At 56.1% G+C, this 19,068-nt stretch overlaps 3 protein-coding genes and 1 non-coding gene across 9 annotated transcripts in view; 3 read left to right on the forward strand and 1 right to left on the reverse strand.

Moving 5' to 3' along the window:
- HMCN2 (hemicentin 2) overlaps nucleotides 1–4,300 on the forward strand; it is a 150,438-nt gene extending 146,138 nt beyond the window's left edge. For all 6 annotated transcript variants that reach the window (XM_074362398.1, XM_074362397.1, XM_074362396.1 and 3 more), the window contains 4 exons: nucleotides 259–576; nucleotides 1,333–1,452; nucleotides 2,381–2,507; nucleotides 3,480–4,300. In XM_074362398.1, coding sequence (XP_074218499.1) covers nucleotides 259–576; nucleotides 1,333–1,452; nucleotides 2,381–2,507; nucleotides 3,480–3,825 — 911 coding nt within the window. In that variant the 3' untranslated portion in view covers nucleotides 3,826–4,300. The remainder of the gene's footprint in view (nucleotides 1–258; nucleotides 577–1,332; nucleotides 1,453–2,380; nucleotides 2,508–3,479) is intronic.
- A 1,571-nt stretch (nucleotides 4,301–5,871) lies between these two features.
- Nucleotides 5,872–16,085, reverse strand: LOC141577505 (uncharacterized). Its single transcript, XM_074362402.1, has 2 exons — nucleotides 12,965–16,085; nucleotides 5,872–10,658 (listed from the first exon to the last, which is right to left on the reverse strand). The coding sequence occupies exon 1, from the start codon at nucleotides 14,049–14,051 to the stop codon at nucleotides 13,032–13,034; it is 1,020 nt and encodes a 339-aa protein (XP_074218503.1). The 5' UTR covers nucleotides 14,052–16,085; the 3' UTR covers nucleotides 5,872–10,658; nucleotides 12,965–13,031.
- On the forward strand, nucleotides 8,717–8,789 carry TRNAV-AAC (transfer RNA valine (anticodon AAC)). Its single transcript has one exon. It is a non-coding gene; the product is annotated as a tRNA-Val (tRNA).
- ASS1 (argininosuccinate synthase 1) overlaps nucleotides 12,780–19,068 on the forward strand; it is a 51,321-nt gene continuing 45,032 nt past the window's right edge. The window contains exon 1 of the mRNA XM_010955873.3: nucleotides 12,780–12,936. Coding sequence (XP_010954175.2) covers nucleotides 12,876–12,936 — 61 coding nt within the window. The 5' untranslated portion in view covers nucleotides 12,780–12,875. The remainder of the gene's footprint in view (nucleotides 12,937–19,068) is intronic.

Consider the following 19,068-nt stretch of genomic DNA (forward strand, 5'->3'; position numbering starts at 1 on the left):
TGTGAATAGAACAATAGGCAGCACTGACCGTGCGCCCACCGTGGGGTCTGGGGCTCAGAGCTCTCTTTGAGCAGGAGAGGCTGGAGTGGGAGGCAAGGCAGGGGCTGGTCCAGGGGAGGGAAGGCTTGGAGGCAGGCCTGTGTGCAGCGGGTGAGGCAGCCGGATTCTGGGGCAGGCCAGGGAGCAAGAGAGGCGGCTGGACCCAGGTGGAACGGCTGCAGCAAGCCCCGAGCCACCTTGGCACCTGCAACTTTCCAGACATCAACGAGTGCCTGCAGGTGCCCAGGACCTGTGCCCACCAGTGCCGCAACCTCCAGGGCGGCTACCGCTGCCTGTGCCCGCCAGGCCAGACCCTCCTCCGAGACGGCAGGACTTGCACCCCGCTGGAGAGGAGTGCACAAAACGTAACCACCGTCAGCCACCAGGGCTCCTTGGTGCCCTGGCTGCGTCCCCGCATCCCCATCCTCAGCGGCTCCTACCACGCCTGGGTCTCCCTCCGACCGGGCCCCAGAGCCCTGAGCGCAGGCCGGGCCTGGTGCCCTCCTGGCTTCATCCGGCAGAACGGCGCCTGCACGGGTAAGATGGAGCCCCAGCCAAGCCGCTGGGGACATGCCCCGCTGTGCTGTCTCAGGCTCCTAGTCTGGGCGTGTGGGCACCACGCCCATGGTCAGAAACCCAGGGTTCACGGGCAGGCAGGGTAGGCGGTGCATGCAGACGTTGCTTCCTCACTACACGGTTCCTTGGAGTCCTGGCTGTGCTCGTGGGCAAGGGGCTTCCAAAGTGGATGGAGTGTTTTCCAAACCATTTAACTTTATGATACCTCACCCACAGGGAGGGCAAATGTTCCCAGGAACCCACACTCCCCTTGGTGCACAGAGATAAAGCTGTCAGGGAGGGAAGGAGAATGTTCCAGGTTGACATGAGAATATGAACAGGGACTAGCGGATAACATAGGGGTGGGGGTCCAGGAGAGCCCCAAGACCCAGCAGAGACTGGTGCTGGGCTGCAGAGAGGCGAAGGAGGGTGATGGATAGCCTGGAGGGCAAGATGTGCTCCAGCATCGCCGCCTGGGCAGAGGGGTCTGTCCTCGGAGCGCTACCTCCCCCCCCAGGTCCCCCCATCCTGTGCCTTGGTGACCATCAAGCCCAGGGTCTCTCCTAAGCTCCTAGTTCGGGGTTGGGTGGGGCAGGGTAGGGAGAAGGCCTGGCTGCCTAAGTTGGGGTCTTCCCTGGTTTGCTTCGCCTCGTGCCCAGCAGGCAGGCGTGTGGCCACTCAAGCATCTGTGACTCAGTGTTTCTCTGTCCCCTACCCCCACCCTGTGCCCCGGGCCAGACCTGGACGAATGCCGGGTGAGGAACCTGTGCCAGCACGCCTGCCGAAACACTGAGGGCAGCTACCAGTGCCTCTGTCCCGCTGGCTACCGCCTCCTCCCCAGCGGGAAGAACTGCCAGGGTGAGCGTGGGGAGGGGAGGGGGCTCTCTTAGACGCCGCCACCAGGCAAGACTTGGTGGGAAGGGGCGCCTCTCACCCAGTCTGCTTTCTCCAGCCCCTTTTCAACCATCTCCTGTGAGGGAGAGGCAGGGAGACAGGCTCAGAGGGGTTAAGCGACCCCCCACCAGCTGGCCAGAGCCAGGCTGGTACCACACTCCAGGCAAGAGCTAAGAGATTGTGTAGGCAGGCTCTGAAAGCAGCCCTGGGGGTTGACTGCAGTCCTGCTGTGTGTCGCTGAGCAACCCACTTCACCTCTCTGTGCCTCAGCTCCCTGGTGAGATGGGGCAAACACAGTCCTCCCCTAAATGTTTGGATGAGACATGTGGAGGGTGAGCACAGAGCCCGTGCTCGCAGAAGGCAGCCGCTGCTGGTTAAGCAGTGAAGTCCTCTAACTCCCAAACCAGCTCCCTTTTCCCAGCTTACCCTGGGGCCGGGCTAGTCATTCTGCTTCCCCCTCTCCAGCTCCCCTGTAAAGCAGGGATCATGCCTGCCTTGCCTGTCTCCACCCCTCACCCTCTGTCACGGGGGTCAGTGAATGTCCTCTGAGAGGGTGGGGCTTCCACAGGGGCAGAGAAGGATCATGGGAAGTGGTCCCTCTGGGTCTAAAGTCAGCCCTCATCTCCCCCAGGCTCTCCACCCCAGCTCCAGGCTCAGGAGGTCCCCAGAGTGCCCACCTGGGGAGATGGGGAGGTGCTAGGGGCCTGCCAGCCAGGCTGTCATGAGTCAGGCTGGCTCAGGAGACGGGCAGGGGCTGCCTACTTCGCTGGCCTCTGAAGCCATTTCTCTCCCACTTAACCCTCCCCCGATGCTTTCTCGAGCTCCTGCCTTGGGCCCTTCTCCTTTGCGCCATCTTTTCCTCCCCCGTCCCTTCACCACCCTCCCCACCTAGACATCAACGAGTGTGAGGAGGATGGCATCGAGTGCGAACCTGGCCAGATGTGCTTCAACACCCGCGGCAGCTACCAGTGTGTGGACACGCCGTGTCCTGCCACCTACCGGCGGGGCTCCAGCCCCGGGTAAGGGCTGAGTTGGCTGGGAGGTGAATGGGGTGACTGTCTGCCTGGACTCTGGCTCCTGTACAGCCGGACTTCTTCTCCAGGAAGGCCCTGTCTTGGGTCGAGGCCTTCCTAGGGCCAGTGGGTCAACCCTGCCAGAACTCCTGGACGCAGAACATGCCCTCAGGAAAAGCACCTTCCTGCAGCCACTAGGGTGCAAGCTTGCCTGGACACTGTCATTTCCTGCACAGTGACACTTCAGTCAAGCATGGGGCACAGGGGGCTGAGACAGGCCAGAACTGGGAGAGAATGAGAGAGAGGGGTACTGGGAGCTGTATACACAGGGACACGCGGGAACACGTAAATACATTCATAAAACTCTGGATACAGGAACACACACAGGCACATAAACCTCACCCAGAATCCCACACAAAACCCCAGAACTCAAACACGCAGCCACAGAAACACAAAACACATGTCCTCCACATCACCATGGCTACAGACACTCATGAAAGTGCACAGACATGGGGCCCTTGGCTGACACCAGCCGCTGCTGTTAGGGAAAGTACCCTGGGGTGGTGTCTTGTGCAGGACCCTACAAATCAGGAAGCCTAGCTGAGGTGGGGCGTGAGAGAGAGTGGGTGCCCTCGGCGAGGCAGAGCAAGTGTCTTTGAGCTCCCCGCCTGCCCTTCCCCACGGCAAATCCACAGCGTGACTCAGCTCGGGGGCTCCAGGGACCTGGAGCTGTAAGTTTTATCACCGCTAGGGTATCTCCTCGGATGAGAAAGGTCACATCCCTGGCTTCTTTGGGCCTCAGTTTGCTGCTCTCTAAAATGGGCTAGCAGTGGCGCTTTGGAGAGGCATTTGGGGCGCGGGGGTGGAGGGACGGTAGGCGCCTGGGAGAACTGCGGGGGTTGGGGATGATGTCTGGTTTAAGCGGCCGGGCCACGCTCAGAGGGCAACCCGGGGTCGGTGGCTCTGTCCCGCCCGCAGGACGTGCTTCCGGCGCTGCTCGCAGGACTGCAGCGCGGGCGGCCCCTCCACGCTGCAGTACAAGCTGCTGCCGCTGCCCCTGGGCGTGCGCGCCCTCCACGACGTGGCCCGCCTCGCCGCCTTCTCCGAGGCCGGCGTCCCCGCCAACCGCACGGAGCTCAGCGTGCTCGAGCCTGACCCGCGCAGCCCCTTCGCGCTGCGGCGGCTGCGGGCGGGCCACGGCGCCGTCTACACCCGCCGCGCGCTCACCCGCGCCGGCCTCTACCGGCTCACCGTGCGCGCCGCGGCGCCGCGCCACCAAAGCGTCTTCGTCCTGCTCATCGCCGTGTCCCCCTACCCCTACTGAGGGCCGCGGTCCTGGGGGCCAACGACCTCCGGGGGGAGGGGGAGGAGCCGGCCCCTCCCCGCCGCCTGGGTGGCCCTTGCCCACGACACCTGCTGTGGCGAGCGACGTCACCTTCTCCAGTCCCTCTGCGTCAAAGAGACCTTCAGCAAACACGACCCTGTGCGCAGCCTTGACCCCAGGACAGCGAGAATCCCAGCTCCTCCTACTTCCCCACCGCCCCCCCGTGGTGGTGGAGCCCAGCAGGCAGATGGCAAAGACCGCAGGCTGGGCTAGGGTGAAGCTTGACCCGCTTCTCCAGGCTTGCCCCAAGCCCCAGGGGAACCTGGGCTGGGACACAGTGCACCAAAACACCCGATATGGGAGGGGCAGACCCTACCCCATGAGGCTGGCAGCAGCTGTCACCTACCCACACCTGGCACTGTCATCCTGAACCTGGTGTGCATATATATACTATAAAAACGTTTGTTTTTACCCAGTTCGATTTTTTCGTCCAATTATTTCGCTTTGGTAAGGAGAGGCTTTGGCTGGGAGGGAGACCACCACTCTTTTGGTCCAGCAGCACTGGAGCAGGAGTCCAGGAGCCCAGGCTCCTTAGGAGTAGGGGGGTTCAGGCACATTTCTGGGCTGTTTCCTCACCCCAAAACATGAAAATATGATGTGCCCCCGACCCCCCACCCCAGTCGCAGGGCTGTGGGGAGAATTAAATGAGCACAAAATGTATTACACAGACAGCAGCTCCACCTGGTAGCAAAAAGTAATTCTTAATTAAGAATAATTCCTAATTATATTTAATGAATTAATTCCATTCAATCATAGTCATCCACTAAAGATTCATGAGGTCCTCCTTATGCGCCAGGCAGTGAACATAAAATCCCTGTGCTCGTGACCTTACATTCTCTCAGCGAAGGGTTTGTAAACAGCAAGGAAAGGATGAGTAAAACATGTATGTGTTAGTAAGGGTGCTGGGGAGAAAGCCGAAGTTGGGAAGGTGGGGGTGGGAGTGGGGGGTTAGGGGACAGTTTTTAATAGGCCATCAGGGTGGGCCTTGCTGAGAAGGTGACATTGGAGCAGAGACCTGAGGAAGGTGAGGGGGGAAGCTGTGCAGACGGCTGGGGGAAGGGTGTTCTGGCAGAGGGAACAGCAACTACCAGGGCCCTCAGACAGGAGGGTGCTGGGAGAGGGGAGCTCTGGCAAGGAGGTTGGGGGGAGGCTGGAAATGGGGGTCCGTGGGGGAAAGAGGGAATGATTAGAAAGGTAAGAGGATTGGAGCAGATCCTGTGGGGCCTTTGGGCCACTGTAGGGGCCTTGGCTTTGATGGGGTGAGCTGGGGAGGGACACAATTAGAACACCTGCGTATGGACTGACCTGTCTCCGGTGTGCTGGGACAGGAGTTGTCAGAAGCCCAGCACCGTTTCTCCTCCCACCCCTCCTGTCTCTGCCCTCCTCCTGGGCTGGCTGCAGCCCCTGCCTCGTTGACCACTCTGTGGTCAGCTGCCCCCAAACACAGCCTCTGGCAGAAAGAGGCTATCTCTTGCATGTGATTTTGAGGAGAAGGGATCCTTCCTCTCTGCTCCCCTTGGTCAGTGTGACACTGTCACCTCCCCCTCAGCATTTTTGTTCTCTCATCTGGGCAACAAGGAAAACAGTTATTTCCCACTAAGGGACAAATGACAATCAGACTTTATCAAGAGAGCCGTCCAGCAATGCTGGGGTAAACAGAGAAGGAATCCCCGTGTGCATTGTACGGATGGAGAAAACGAGGCTCAGGGGATCATGGCCCAGTCACCTGCCTGGTAGGTGACTGGTTAATGGTTAGACTGGGACTCCTGACTCTCACCAACAGCCCCAACTGAATCTTCCCCGGGGCACTCCCACTTTTAAGCTGGTTTCTTTTAATCCAGGGGTCTGCAGATGTCTTCCACAAAGGACCAGATAGTGAATGTGTTTGGCTTCGGGGAACATACAAAACTACTTCCCTCGCCATTGCAGTACAAAAGCAGCCGGAGTCAACACACACACACGAAGGAGGAGAGTGGCTGGGTTCCAACAGCGCTTTATTTATGGACACTGACATATGAGTTCACATAATTGTCACAAGTCGTGGAATAGTCTTCTTTTGATTTTTTCCCCACCATTTACAAATGCAAAAACCATTCTTAGCTTGCAGACGTCACAAAAACAGATAGGGACCACAGTTTGCCAACCCTGGTTTAAAGCACAGAAGTCACCAATGGGGGAATTTCAGGCTGAGTGGAGAAGTTCCAGGGAGGAGGGACGAAGGGAGGGAAGGGCCACGCAGTCCCACCTTATACCCAATTTGTCCAGGGCCCACCTGTCCAAGACTTTCCTTGGACTGAACAACCCTCTATGTGTAGCCCTGGGGGCCGTGGGTCACAACTTGAGCCCTGCCCTTTGCTGGGCTGTTACTTTTTTATGGAGCCGGGGACACTGCAGTTCATGAAAGGGTCAGCGCTGGGGCGGGGGCATTGAGAGGGGCAGCCTGCTGTCCTCTCCCGCCTCACCCTGGTCCTTGGTGTTCATCAAACTACCACTTGTTGACTGTTCAATGCCTGATAGGCCTGAGTTTATTTAATCCTCCCAGGAACTCCAGAGGCAAAAAATAGTAGGTCCATTTCACAGAGGAGCGAATGGGGGCTCAGAGAAGGTGAGCCATTTGTCCAAACTCACACAGCATGAAGGGGAAGAGAAGGATACATGCAGGCCCCTCTGACTCTGCAGCCCAGGCCTCTAGCCTCCAGGCTCCCCTGCCTCCACTTCTCAAGGAAGGAGGATGGGGAGGAGAAGAAGGACCAGGAGGATGAAGAGGAAGCACTGTGGCAATGTAAGACCTGAGCGGCACCAAGGAAGTGTGTGTTCTGTCGGCCTCCTTCCTCCCCCACCTTCTCATGAATTTCCCATTTGAGCCTCTGAAACGGAGGCAGGGAAGGGAGTGATTGCTCGAAGCCCAGCGGCAAGCCAGCGGCAGACTTGGCCTGGACCCAGGCGGTGACTGTGAGTCCTGTGCTCCCCCAAGCCACCCACACCCACAGGGTGGCCACCGAGTAGAGGAGGTGCCTCCCAAGGGAGCTCAGCCAGCTCCAAAAGGCTGTTTTCCACTTCGGCTTTTCCAGCTGCTGGCCGTCATTGGCCAGGGCCCCATCCAGCCACCCAGCCTCCTGGTGCCACCTGACCTCTGAGGCTGTTCTGAACCGTCAGGGATGGAAAACAGCTCTGCAGGTCACTCATTAAACTCCCTGATGCAGCTTTTCCAAGAATCCACACTGGACTCTGTGTTCCCTCTGGGTGGAGACTGGCAACCTAGGGTCCAACCCAGAGGACACTCTGTGTTCCAGGCCTAGATAGCAGCAAAGTGGCTTCTGGTGCCAGCCATGAGGTGGCTGCAGGGCCAGGGGCTTGGGTTCTCTGCACAACTAGGCCCCTCCACGACCTGCAGGTTCGGAGCCCTCGAGTGGCCGAGGAGAGACGGAGGACAAGAGGGGCCTCCTTGGTTGTTAGGTGCACAGGCTGTATCCACATTTACAGGTTGCTGGGGGGGTTGATGCAATCACGTTCATTGAGCACGCCCTTCAGTTCAGATAAGTGGCCCCAGCAGTCAGAGCTGACCCTCAGAAAAGCCACCTTAGCTGAAACGTGGAGGGTGGATCAGAGCAGGTAGTGAGCGCAGGCAGGACCACAGGGGAGGTGCCTCCTGCAGAGGTGTGGGTGAGAGATGACAGGCAGCCAAGACAACAGAGGTGGGCAGAGGGAGAAGGGGCGACGGCCCTCACATTTTTCCATTTTGTTGCTGAAGGCTTCAGGCATCTCTCGTGTGCCAGGATGAGAGAGACCATGTGACAAGGGACCGATCCGGTGGGAGGAGAGGCAGTGGTCAGAGAACCATCCCTGAGGAACAGTACGTGCAAAGGCCGTAAGACAAGACAGAGCTTGGCACTCTGAAGAAACCACAGGCAAGCCCGGATGGCTGGAGCACAGCGGGTAAGGGCAGAAGAGGAAGAACAGGGTTCTAGATTTTGTCCCAAGAGTGTTGGGGGAGCATCAGATTCTTTTTAGAAGTCATTTTCATTCATTAATATTTCAGAATAGATCCCTGAACCTAAAATGCTTTTTAAAAACGATATCTATAATACCATTATCATACCTTAAAAAAATCAACAATTCCTTGTTATCACCAAATAGCCTGTCAGTGTTCAAACTTCCAATTGCTCATAAAGATGGTATTTCGTCTATGCTTTAAAAAAAAAGGATCCAAACAAAGTCTACAGATGGTAATTGATTACATCTTCTACGTGTCTTTTAACTCAAAGTTCCCCTGTCCTTTTTCCCTCAAAAATTTAAAAATAAACTTTGTTGAGATACAATTATTCCAGGAACGCAAGGTTGGTTCAACACCTGAAAATCAAGCAATGTAATTTACCACAGTTACAGAATAAAGAGAAAATCATATGACCATCTCAATAGATGCAGAAAAAACATTTGACAAAATTTAGCCCCTACTCATGACAAAAACTCTCAACAGACTAAGAATAAAAGTTAACTTGTTCACCTGTGAAAAACATCTAAGAAAAACCTACAACTAACATCACACTTAATGGTGAAAGACTGAATGAATGCTTTCCCCTAAGATCAAGAACAAGGCAAGGATATCCACTCTCACCAATTCTATTCAAAACTGCACTGGTGTCCTCACCACTGGAATAAAGCAAGAAAGGCACAACCCTAATTCAGGGGGAAAGTAAGACTGTCTTTACTCACAGTTAACTTTATTGTCTATATATAAAACCCTCAGGTATTTACAAAAATCTACTAGAGTTAATCAGCAAATTTAGCAAAGTTGGAGAACACAAGGCCAATATACAAAAATCAGTTGCGAGGAGGGTGTAGCTCAGTGGTAGAGTGTGTGCCTAACAAGCACAAGGTCCTGGGTTCAATCCCCAGTACCTCCATCAAAATAAATAGATAAGTACAACCTAATTACCTTCCCCCTAAAAAATAAAGAAATAAATATTTCAAAAATAAATTAAAAATTACAAAGTTAAAAAAAAAAGAAAATGAGGACTTTTGTACCTCTCATCCTGGTCCCAACTTGCCAGGTCTTCTTCTCTAAATAAAAGACACGGGCATGTGCCTAAGAAGAGGCCTCCACCTGGCAAGTCATCCAAGGTGTCCGATAGAACATTCATCTCAAAGCTGGGCTCTGGAGCAGCCATACCTGTGACCCCAAGAAGCCCTATCTCTTCTAGCATGAGAGGTGATGCCACGGACCCCAGGCCTTTCCCACAATAGCCACACATCCTTTCCCAGAGGAGCATATCCAGCCCCACCTGGTCCATTTACAACACCTCATCACCTGCAGGGAACTTATGAAACTCCAGCTCTTCTAGCTCTGGGCCTTGCTAGTCTCTATCCTTATAAGATTCTCTCCTGAGACCTCATATCAAATTAACGAGCTTTTTTTTTTTTTAACACTTGAAGGTATATATTTCAACATTATCTCATAGATACACTTCTGGTTTAAAACAAAAATTGTTTAATGAATTCACCACCAATGAAGGTCATCTCAAGATGTAGACTGACCTGTCTTTCTTGTTGCTCATGTAAACACCAATTAATAAATGTAAAGTTTGAATAAACAGTTTTAAGTTTGTTTAAATGCTAGAAAATTTAAGAAAATATAAATAGAGAGGTAGACCATGATCATGGATTGAAAAACTCAATATTGTTAAGATGTTCATTCTTCCATAACTGATATATAGATTTATTGCAATCCCAAATCAGAATCCCAGCAGGCTTTTTCTATAAACTGACAAACTGCTTCCCCTATTTACATGGAAATGCAAAGGACCTGGAATAGCCAAAATAGTTTTGAAACAGAACGAAGCTGGAAGATATATACTATCTGACTTCAAGTCTTACTGTAAAGTTACAGTAATCAGGATGGTGTGGTATTGGCATGAGGATAAATAAATAGATTCGTGGAACAGAAGAGGGGATCCAGAAATAGACCAACACTTACATGGTTGATTAGTTTTCAACAAAGGTGCCAACGCAACTCAGAGGGGAAAGGGAAATCTTCAACTAATGTTGCTTGAACAGTAGGGAATCGATATGGGGGAAAATGAACCACCCAAGGGTTTTCAGAAGGGAGGACTCTCTGGCTGTTGGGGGAGAAAGGATTTGGGTGGGAGGAATGGAAGAAGCAGGGAAACTATCCAGGAAGCTCTGACAATGGTCTGAGTAAGGAAGACGGCAGATCAGTGTGGAGGAGGCGGAGGTGGAGTGACAGGCGTAGACTCTGGAGGTTTTTAAAGCATATGAACCTCTTAGACTCCAGGGTCTTAGTTTCTTCACGTAGTCAGGCCTGGGTGCTGCTGTGCTTTTAGCGGTGTCACCCAAGGTCACTCACCTGGGAGGTGTGCGGGCTCCTTGAAGAACCTTGACCTGAGTGTGGGTAAAAGGCAAAGGCCGTGGTGGCTCAGCCCCAGGGAGGGGCTCTCCTCTGGCCACTACCACCCCCCTGCCATAGACCCAGGAACTGCTCTGCAGGGTGAGGGCTGGGGCGAGGGGCGATGTCTGCCTGGTAGACGGAGGGGTGCAGGTGGGAAGTGGCTCATCCGGGAGCTGGCCAGTTCACTCTCACCTTGATTCGGGCCTCTGGGCATCCATCTCCCCTGGTGCTCAGTGGGTGAGGCCCCCGCTCGCAGTTGCGCCCCTGTTTTCCTCTCAGGAGAGCTGTGAGCTCACTGCACCTTATGTCACCAATGACTATGCCTCAGGAAGGGACAGTCCTCCGGGACTCTGGGCTGGAGCCATTTCTGCAGCAGGGAGTAAAGGTTCCCCACAGCCTGTGACCCTGGGACTGAGACCCTGGCTCCTCTGACAATTCAGCTGAAGCCTGAGCTGGAGCAGAGGGTTTGAGCTGGACCTCCAGACCCTGGGCTCTAGTCCTGCTCTGCCATCTACACGCTCTGTGGCCTTGGGGAAGATACACCCTCTCTTTGTGCTGGAGGCTCTTGTCTGTAATACGGGGTAACAATAGTAGCGACTTCACAGAGGGTAGTTGTGAGAATCAAACGCACATAAGACTGACAGAGCGCTTAGTGGTAACTATGAGGGTTGCGGTTACGGCCCAGATCCGCCAGGTGTCCTAGGGAATGCTGACCTTCCCTCCTCTTCCACCTCTAGGCCTCCCACCCATCCGTCCTAGACTAGCAAGAACTCAGTTCTCACCGCACCCTCTTTCTAAAGTCTGGGTAATGGGGCTTCTCTCTGGGGCCACCCCTGACTTTGGGGAGCTTGGAGAACATTAGCCTTACTGCCTAATTTTACCCCTCCACTTCCTCTGCAACAAGTCTGAGGAGGTCCCCATCCATCCATGGCCTCGCCAGTGACATCTTAAAGGGAGAAAGGAGGACCAAGCACAGTCAGAGGATGGAGACCGAGAATACAGGGCAGATGCTCCCTGCTCTGCCGGGGCAGCTCTGCAGATGAGGAACCGAGGCTGCAGGGGGAGGAACCTGCCCGAGGCTGCAGGACCCCTGAGGGCATGTTGTTTTGTGGCTGTTCTTTACTTGCTTCCTGCTAGTGTGGAAGGCCACCAGCTCTAGGAGGCTCAGGGGCGGCCCAGTGGGTGGGCTAAGGGGGCCAGCCCCCATCCCACCCCCGGCAGGAAGGTGCCTCAAGTCCCCCCGGTCACCCTGCACTACAGGGCTCACAAGGGCCCCCTCGCCATCATGGCCATGTCTGGGGTTTGTGTGCCAGAGGCTGGGGGGCTCACAGGGAACTGTGGCTTTGCTCATAAGTTGGTTTGATACCTCTTCCCTCCTGAAGGACTCACAGCTACTGAACTGACCGATGTGCTTGAGTGACTGGGCAGGGGTGTCGGGCAGTGGGATAGGGGGCTGGCTGGCAGAGGGGCTGAGAGTGACAAAGTGGGCAGCCTTCACCCCTCTCTGCCAAGGGTCCTTTTCTCTGGCCGCTTCTTGGTTGCAGGAAGGGGCCTGGGACAGGGCTGCCTCCCTCGCATCACCTCCCCCAACCTCTTTTCAAAGACGGCTGAATGACTAACCGGGCAGCCCTGCCTCAGGGCCCCCACCTCCAGGGGGTTCAGGGCTGGGAGGACTTGGGAAGCTGGCCTCCGGGGGTCAGTCCTCACCATGGTGCTGCCTTGCACAGGTTGGGACCTGCTGTTTTACTGGGTTGTGGCTGCAGTGACTGGTACTTTGGGACCTATAAACCAGTCTGGCAAACTTCTGACACAGAACCTTCTGAAGGCCAGAATGGGGTCACAACTCCCTGTTTCTTTCTGCAGGCAAGAAGCTTCCCCTCTGTGAACCTCAATTTTCCCTACTGCTCAACGGGTTAGCAATCGGCCCATCTTCTATTCACTGTTTACTGGGTGCTCTCAGGAGTTTGGTCAGGTGCCAGGCTCTGGGGAGACAGCCAGGAACCAGCCCTGGACTGAGGGATGCAACCCTGACTTTCTCGTGCCACCTCGGTTTTCTCAACAATACAATGGGCTCCCGCTCGCAGGGGCTAGAGCTGGAGGGAAGGGAGGAGCTTTGAGGTCTGTAGAAAGGCCAGCACTGGACAAAAATGGGCATAGAACTCGGGGGCCTGAGGGACTTTCATTCCCACTGCCACCAAGAAGAGCTCGAGCGTCAGGGCCAGGCGGCAAATCTCTGGCAGGAGGGCTGTTATCCTGCCAGTTGCTTGGGTTCCAGCCACTGCTGCGCCCAGGGGAGCCTCCAGTCTAGCGGCAAGATACTCAGGCCAGGGCGGGAAGGCCCCGCGCGCCATCGGGAGGCTGTACCGGCCCGGCGCGGGGGCGGGGGCGGGCGAGGGGAGGGGCGAGGAGGGAGAGGGAGGGGCGAGGAGGGAGAGGGAGGCTTGGCCCCGCCCACCCGCGGGTGGCCGCGAACGCTGAGGGGCTCCGCGAGGGGGCCGGGCCCAGGGGCGGGGCCTGTCGCGCGCGTCCCCCGACTAGTCCCCGGCCCCGAGCCCTGCCCCCGGCCCCGTGCTTATAACCCGGGATGAGCGCCGCAAGCAGCCCTGCTCCGCCGCCTGCCGCCTGCCGCCGCCAACTAACTCCCGGTAAGAAGTCCCCTTCCCACTCACCAACCTGGGTCGCCCTCTCGCCGGATCCCACCGAGGAGCGGAGGAGGCGGCGGGGAACGGACTCCTGTTGCTCAAACGCCTGGCAGCCGGGTTCCAGGGTTCCTAAGGCCGCGGGGATAGGGCAGGGGCGCGAGTCCAGAGGTCTGAGGGGCAGGTCGGGTTACTTGTCGCCTTTGCCAGAAAAGGTCCTTTCTGGATTTTCCCTGTCTGATCCAGCTTGCTTTAGGCAGCGAACCCCACAAATGGAAACCTTGAGAGCCCTGAAGTTGTGGGGGTTCCCAATTCTCAGGTCCCCTCTCTGACAATCCCCCTTCCCGTCTCTGCCTCCGCCTCTTTTTCTCTGCTGGAAACCAGAGTTGCAGCCTCACCTCTGCCGCTCGCCCCCGGGGCTTGGACGTCGGCCCCTCCCACAGCCCCAGCCTCAGTTTCCCGGGGCTCCAGGCTGCCGGCTCCGGTGCCTTGGGTGTGGTGGGGCGCCTTCCCCTGCAGGGGGCGTTATTCGCCCGGCGCTGCCTTGTGAAAGGGATTTGCGTTCTCTGGCTGGTGGGGTCGGTGGCCTCGTCTGGCCTTGGTGCCCGGTTTCCGGCTGTGGGAGCGGCCGCTCCGCAGGAAATGTTTGCTTTCTGATTGCTGTTGCCTTTGGCCCCTTGGGCGACTGCGCCCTCCAGAGAGGGAGAGTCTGTGAAATGGAGGAAACTCCTCTCCGATCCTGCCTGGGCCCTTCCTGAGGAGGTCCCGTGACCTGGCCACCTCAGTGTTCCTCTCTGCAAAGTGGGGGCGTCTCCTCCGGCGCAGCGCCGTCTGGCTGCGCATCTTGGGCAGGAACAAACCTGTTCTCTCCCCAGGGATGGATCAAATAGGCCCTGGGCTTTGATCCCTTCCTTCCACACCCAGGCTGGTGACAAGAGAGGACAGGTTCTGGACGCCAGCAGACCCCAGCCCCCAAGGCAGGCATGGCTCCACAAATGGGTGAGGCTTTGGGTCAGCCTCCCAGATTCCCAAGCCTCAGTTTCTCCATGGGTCATGGTTGGCACAGGCTCAGGGCCCAGGAAACAGTAAGAGTCTGTATACTGTTGAGAGAGTCCATTCATTGTGTCTGGGGAGTGGCTCACCTGGTGGTGTCAAGCTGGGGGCTCAGAATAGGAGACGGAGTCCCTGCGTTCCTACCCTGGGTTCTGGTGGGGAAGGGAGATAGTAGAGGCAGAAACAGCCACAAAGGGGATGGGAACTGGATAGGAACTGGAGGAGTCTCCTTTCTAAACTCCCTCCTCCTTCCATCCCCCTCTCAGAGCCCAGGCAGTGGGGCCAGACCTAGGTGGAACCACCTGTGCATCGTGCAGAGAAGAAATCTGGCTGTGCTGAGGGCTAGTGAATGAGTGGTGAATCCTGCCTGCTAAGCGCCTAGAGCCCAGACACGCACGGGGTAGGGTGGAGGAGGGAGGCCCCCACGCAGCACAGTCAGAGCTCCCCTGAGTACTTATATGTGCCCCTATCAGCCGCCTGCCCGCCCTGGGCTTGTGTGGTCAGTTGCCTCTGATGGGAATGGTTTTTCCCTGGCCCGGGGCCCCGGAAGCCTGACTCGGGGTGGGGGACCAGGCCCAGACTTACCTGCTATGTAAGCACTGTCCCGTGCCCCATCTCATCTTCGCCCCATGGGTCCTGGGAGGCAAGCCAGGACAGCCAGATACCTTCATCGGAGTGCTGAGCACGCAGCCCCTGAAGTGAGCTCCTTGCCTGTGGGCATCCATGTGGAAAGAGATAACCTCTGTGGAATTCAAGGTCTAAAGTTCTGATTTCTGCTGAAACACTTTGGGCAAAGTTGATCTTTCAGGCCTTGGCTCCTTCCTGTGGGGCAGACACCCTCTCTAGTCTTGGGACAGGCCAGGGACCCACAGGCATTTCAATATAGTAGAATAAATGGATTAATGAACACAATCTTTCCTCCAGAGCCAAATGCTCTTAGGAGAGGGTCTGAGTGTCTGTCACCTGGGCCTGGTGAGACCTACTTAGTCTTCCTACCTCCTACCTTGGGGCATCCTCATTGAAACTGAAGACTCAGTCTTCCTAAGCCAAGGCTGATGCCCAAATGACCCCCCCAACCCTGGGTGGAGGAAGTTTGCTGGAGTGCAGGTGTCCCCAAGAGAGCCCAGTATTCCTGATTTGATTCTCAGTTCCCAGGAATTTGCAGCTGAAAACCAGCTCAGTATGTAGCCCAGAGTGACCCTGCTGCCCTCAGCTTCCTTACCTGTCAGATGAGAAGAACATCCTTCCTCTGGGTCTCGCCAAGTATGTGCAGATGAAATGAGCCGAGTGTGGCAAGCAAATGCTCACGCTGCACCCTGAGCACAGCACCTGCTGGTGGCATGTGGAATTGCAGCCTAGCTCCATTCAGACGCCAACCAGGGCAGCAAAATGGTGAGGAGAGCTGCAATCCTAAAATGAGGAAACCCCTTAGTCAGGGAGAGATTCTATGGTCTAAGTGGACCTAGGGTTTTACAAAATATTCTAATGAACCCAGCTTAGCTGAGTTAGACTGCGAGGGAGGGTTTCCAGAGGAACGTTCATGTGGCTGTAGTCATGACACACAGAAAAATAGAATACTGATTGGTGTTGATTCATTGAGGATTTTGTCTGCTGGCGGACAAGGGAGGGGGAGACAATCTGTGGTTTTCTAGGGGCCAGAAAGTATAGGGCAGAGAGCAGTAAAGAGCAGGTGGCCTGCAGTCAGCCTGGGTTTCGGGCCCAGCACTGCTGTCCGCTAGCTGAAGACCTGCACAAGTCACACAAGCTTCCTGAGCCTCCGGCTCATCGTGTGTAAACAGGTGGTAATAATTGTCCCTCTGTGAGATGATGCCCATGTGGCACTAAACATAGTAACTGCCTTGTCATCCTTCTGGCTTTGACGTTTTAGAGCCACATGGATTTTCTTAGCGCTGAGCCACTGCCCAGGCTGGCCTGACACGTTCCCTGGGAGCTGGCGGGACGGCTCTGGCTGCAGCCGTGGAGAATGCCCCCAACCTTGCCAGTTGAGGCCAGGCAGGCAGGCATCCTGGCATGAGGCCTCCTTCTTTCCTTCCCAGGTGTCCCTCTTCTGGCAAAGGATGGCTGGGCTGGCACTGGGGCCTGGAGACACGGATCTTCTTGGCAGCGGTCATGTGCCTGGGAGCTAGAGAACTTGCCCTGGCTCTTTCGTGGAGGGTGGAGTGGCGGCAAGCCTGGGGCTGGGGAAGGCTGAGTCTTCAGGCAGGAAGCCCACTGTCCCGGGCTGTCAGAACCAGAAGGGCTTTCAGATTGTTGTGCAGATGGTGATACTGAGGAGAGCGAGGGCCTTGCCGGAGGTCAGCCGTGGTGGTGGTGAGCACAGTCTAGTGGGCACAGGCCTGGTGCTCAGCTCTGAGCCCTGGGCTCCTCCCGGAATCTCACTAAATCCACAGTCACCCTGTGGGAGGATGAGCTGTTCTTGCTCCCATTTTGCAGGTGAGCAGCATAATCTGCTTGAACCCAGGTCTGGAGACCCCAGCCACTGTGCTTTGCCCACAGTGAGGCTCACTCAGCGGACCTGGCTGCTCCTCCCTCTTCGACTCTCCCTCCCCCTAAACTGGGGCCTCAGCCTCATTTAGTTTCTGCCGAAGGCTGGGGCCTCATCACACAGGGACCAGCCTGGCCGAGGGAGGAGGGAGCTTCACCAGGAAGGCAGGAGCAACGCCAGGGTCAGAGCACATCATTTTCTCAGCCCACCTGCCCAGCTAACCTCCCTCCGTATGTGCACACGCAGGCCCAAACGTGCCCCCCACCATGTGTGTGTGCGCATCCAGATACCCGCATGCAGTCTCAGGTACACACTCCAGGGTAAATGCAGGCATGCGCACACACACACACAACACACACACACACACACACACACACACACACACACACACACACGCAGCCTGGCTGGCAGGAGGGGCTCCAGAATTTCTGGATGACAGCATGCATGGAATTCCAGGCCTAGAGGAGATTTTAACCCCCTCTCTCTCTCTTTTTTTTTTTTTTTAAGTTTTTTTGTGCTTTTGTTCTAGTATTTTTTTTTTTTTTGATGGAGGTGCTGGGGATTGAACCCAGGACCTCGTGCATGCTAAGCACGCACACTAAGCACCACTGAGCTATCACCCGCCCCGCTTAACCCTCTCTGAACTGACCTCCATACAGTAGAATCAGCAGCATTGTTCAGAGTGCCTGCCACATGCCTGGCACTGAGAGATGGTCCCTGTCCCCACAGAACTCACAGTGGGGGGCAGGGGCAGTTAGAATAAAGCATGACCTGCTATGAGGGGCCACGCCCAAGGCACGGTGGGATCACTGGGGCAGAGCAGGGCAGACCCAGATGGTCTGTCTCCATGAGCTGCCCCGTCCCCCAACTCGGTGCCCATCGTCTGGTCCCAGTACCTTTGAGAAGTGGCAGAGCAGGGGTGACCTAAGAGCTGGGTGAATCTTTGGCCCACATCGTGTCTCCCTGTCTCGAGCCCAGCCCAACCACTCCAGGGTGTCTGAGCCACCTGCAGCTTCTCAGACCACACTTCATCCCAGGGACCCACTTCCCTGCACCTTCCCAGAGATTCGTAGCCCTGTACAGGAGTCTAGCTGATCTGAGTTTAAATCCTAGCTCTGCCATTTAGCAGCCAAGCAAGGCTGAGCCTCAGTTTCCCTGTCTCTAAAATGGGGATAGCACAAATGGAAGACTCAGCTTATAACAGATGTTCATTATCTTGATTGTGGTGATGACTTTACGAGTATAAACACATGCTGAAACGTACTAAATTGCATGCTTTAGACATGAACAGTTTCTTGTATGTCAGTTACATCTCAGCAGAGCTTCCCAAATACGCGACGATACACTCCCCACCGCAACAACACCACCAACACTGTTGCACACAAATACACGGCTGGGAGAACACAAATTCCTGGGGCAGGAGACAGGACAGGTGGCTCTGGGGCTCCCGAGTCTCCATGCTAAGTTGCCCCTAGGGAATTCCAGGGCCTGGGTAGGCTGGGTTCAGGGCCTCTGGTGTCACCCGGCTGCCGGGCCAGGCAGCTGAGCTGCCATCGAGTTTGCAGGGTGGTTCACTGAGCCGTCTAGACAGATTCTGGAAGCCGGGACCCACACCTTCAACCCTAGACACCTCCTACCTTGAGTCCTTCCTGCCTCCCTCTCACCTCCCTCCGTCCATCCTGGATGGCCCGTTGCCTGGCTGCGGTTGCCATGGGCACATCTCCTGGCCCCAGGTTTGGGGTCTGGTGAGTGGCCAGCAGCCCAGCTGGCCTGGAGCAGCCTGGCAGGTGGTTGAATGTCCACGGAAGGGGAGAGATGTGGACATCCAGCAGACCTCCATCCTCACTGTTCCATGAGGTGTTTCCCTTCCCGAGTCTAAAGGGCAGCACAGACTGTGCGTGGGTGTCCGCAGCCATTCCCAATAGTGTCTGTTAAGGACCTTGGTCAGACTCCAGTGTAAGCGCTCCCACCAGACACAAGCATGGCCCCAGTAAGTGCAGGGTGCTGGGGCCATGATGGCCTGGATCCAAATCTGCCCTACCACCTGCTGACCCTATGACCTCCATCAGTTGCCCATCCTCTCTGACCCTCAGTCTCTTCTTCAGCAGAGCAGCCATAATAAGAGCATATACTTTCAGGGCCGTGTGGCGAGTGTTGGGGAGGCAGGGCGAGCCCTAATGCAGCCCAAGGGTTCAGGAAGAGCCTTCTGGGCAGAAGGAACAGTGGCTGCAAAGGCAAGGAGTCTGGAGGCCCTAGTGCCTTCTGGAAGCTTCAGTGCAGCTGAGGAGAGGGAGGGACAGCGTGGGACACATCTGTTCCTGCTGCGGAAGGACAGATCTATCATCCATGTACATCCTGGCTGCAGAGGCGGGACCCCTCTGCCTCTCTTTCCCCCTCTGGGCCTTAGTCTCCCCATTTGCACACAGGGGAGGTGGTCTCTGAGCTCCGCCCAACTAATCATTTCAGAGCTGAGCTCACCAAGGGAGGTGCTGGTGTTTCCTCTCTCAGAAGTACCTGCGTTTGCAAAGAGCCTAAAATTCCACTGTGTGAAGTTTCACTGGACCCAGATGGGAGAGGTC

This window comes from Camelus bactrianus, chromosome 4 (assembly GCF_048773025.1).
Source record: "Camelus bactrianus isolate YW-2024 breed Bactrian camel chromosome 4, ASM4877302v1, whole genome shotgun sequence".
NCBI lineage: Eukaryota > Metazoa > Chordata > Mammalia > Artiodactyla > Camelidae > Camelus > Camelus bactrianus.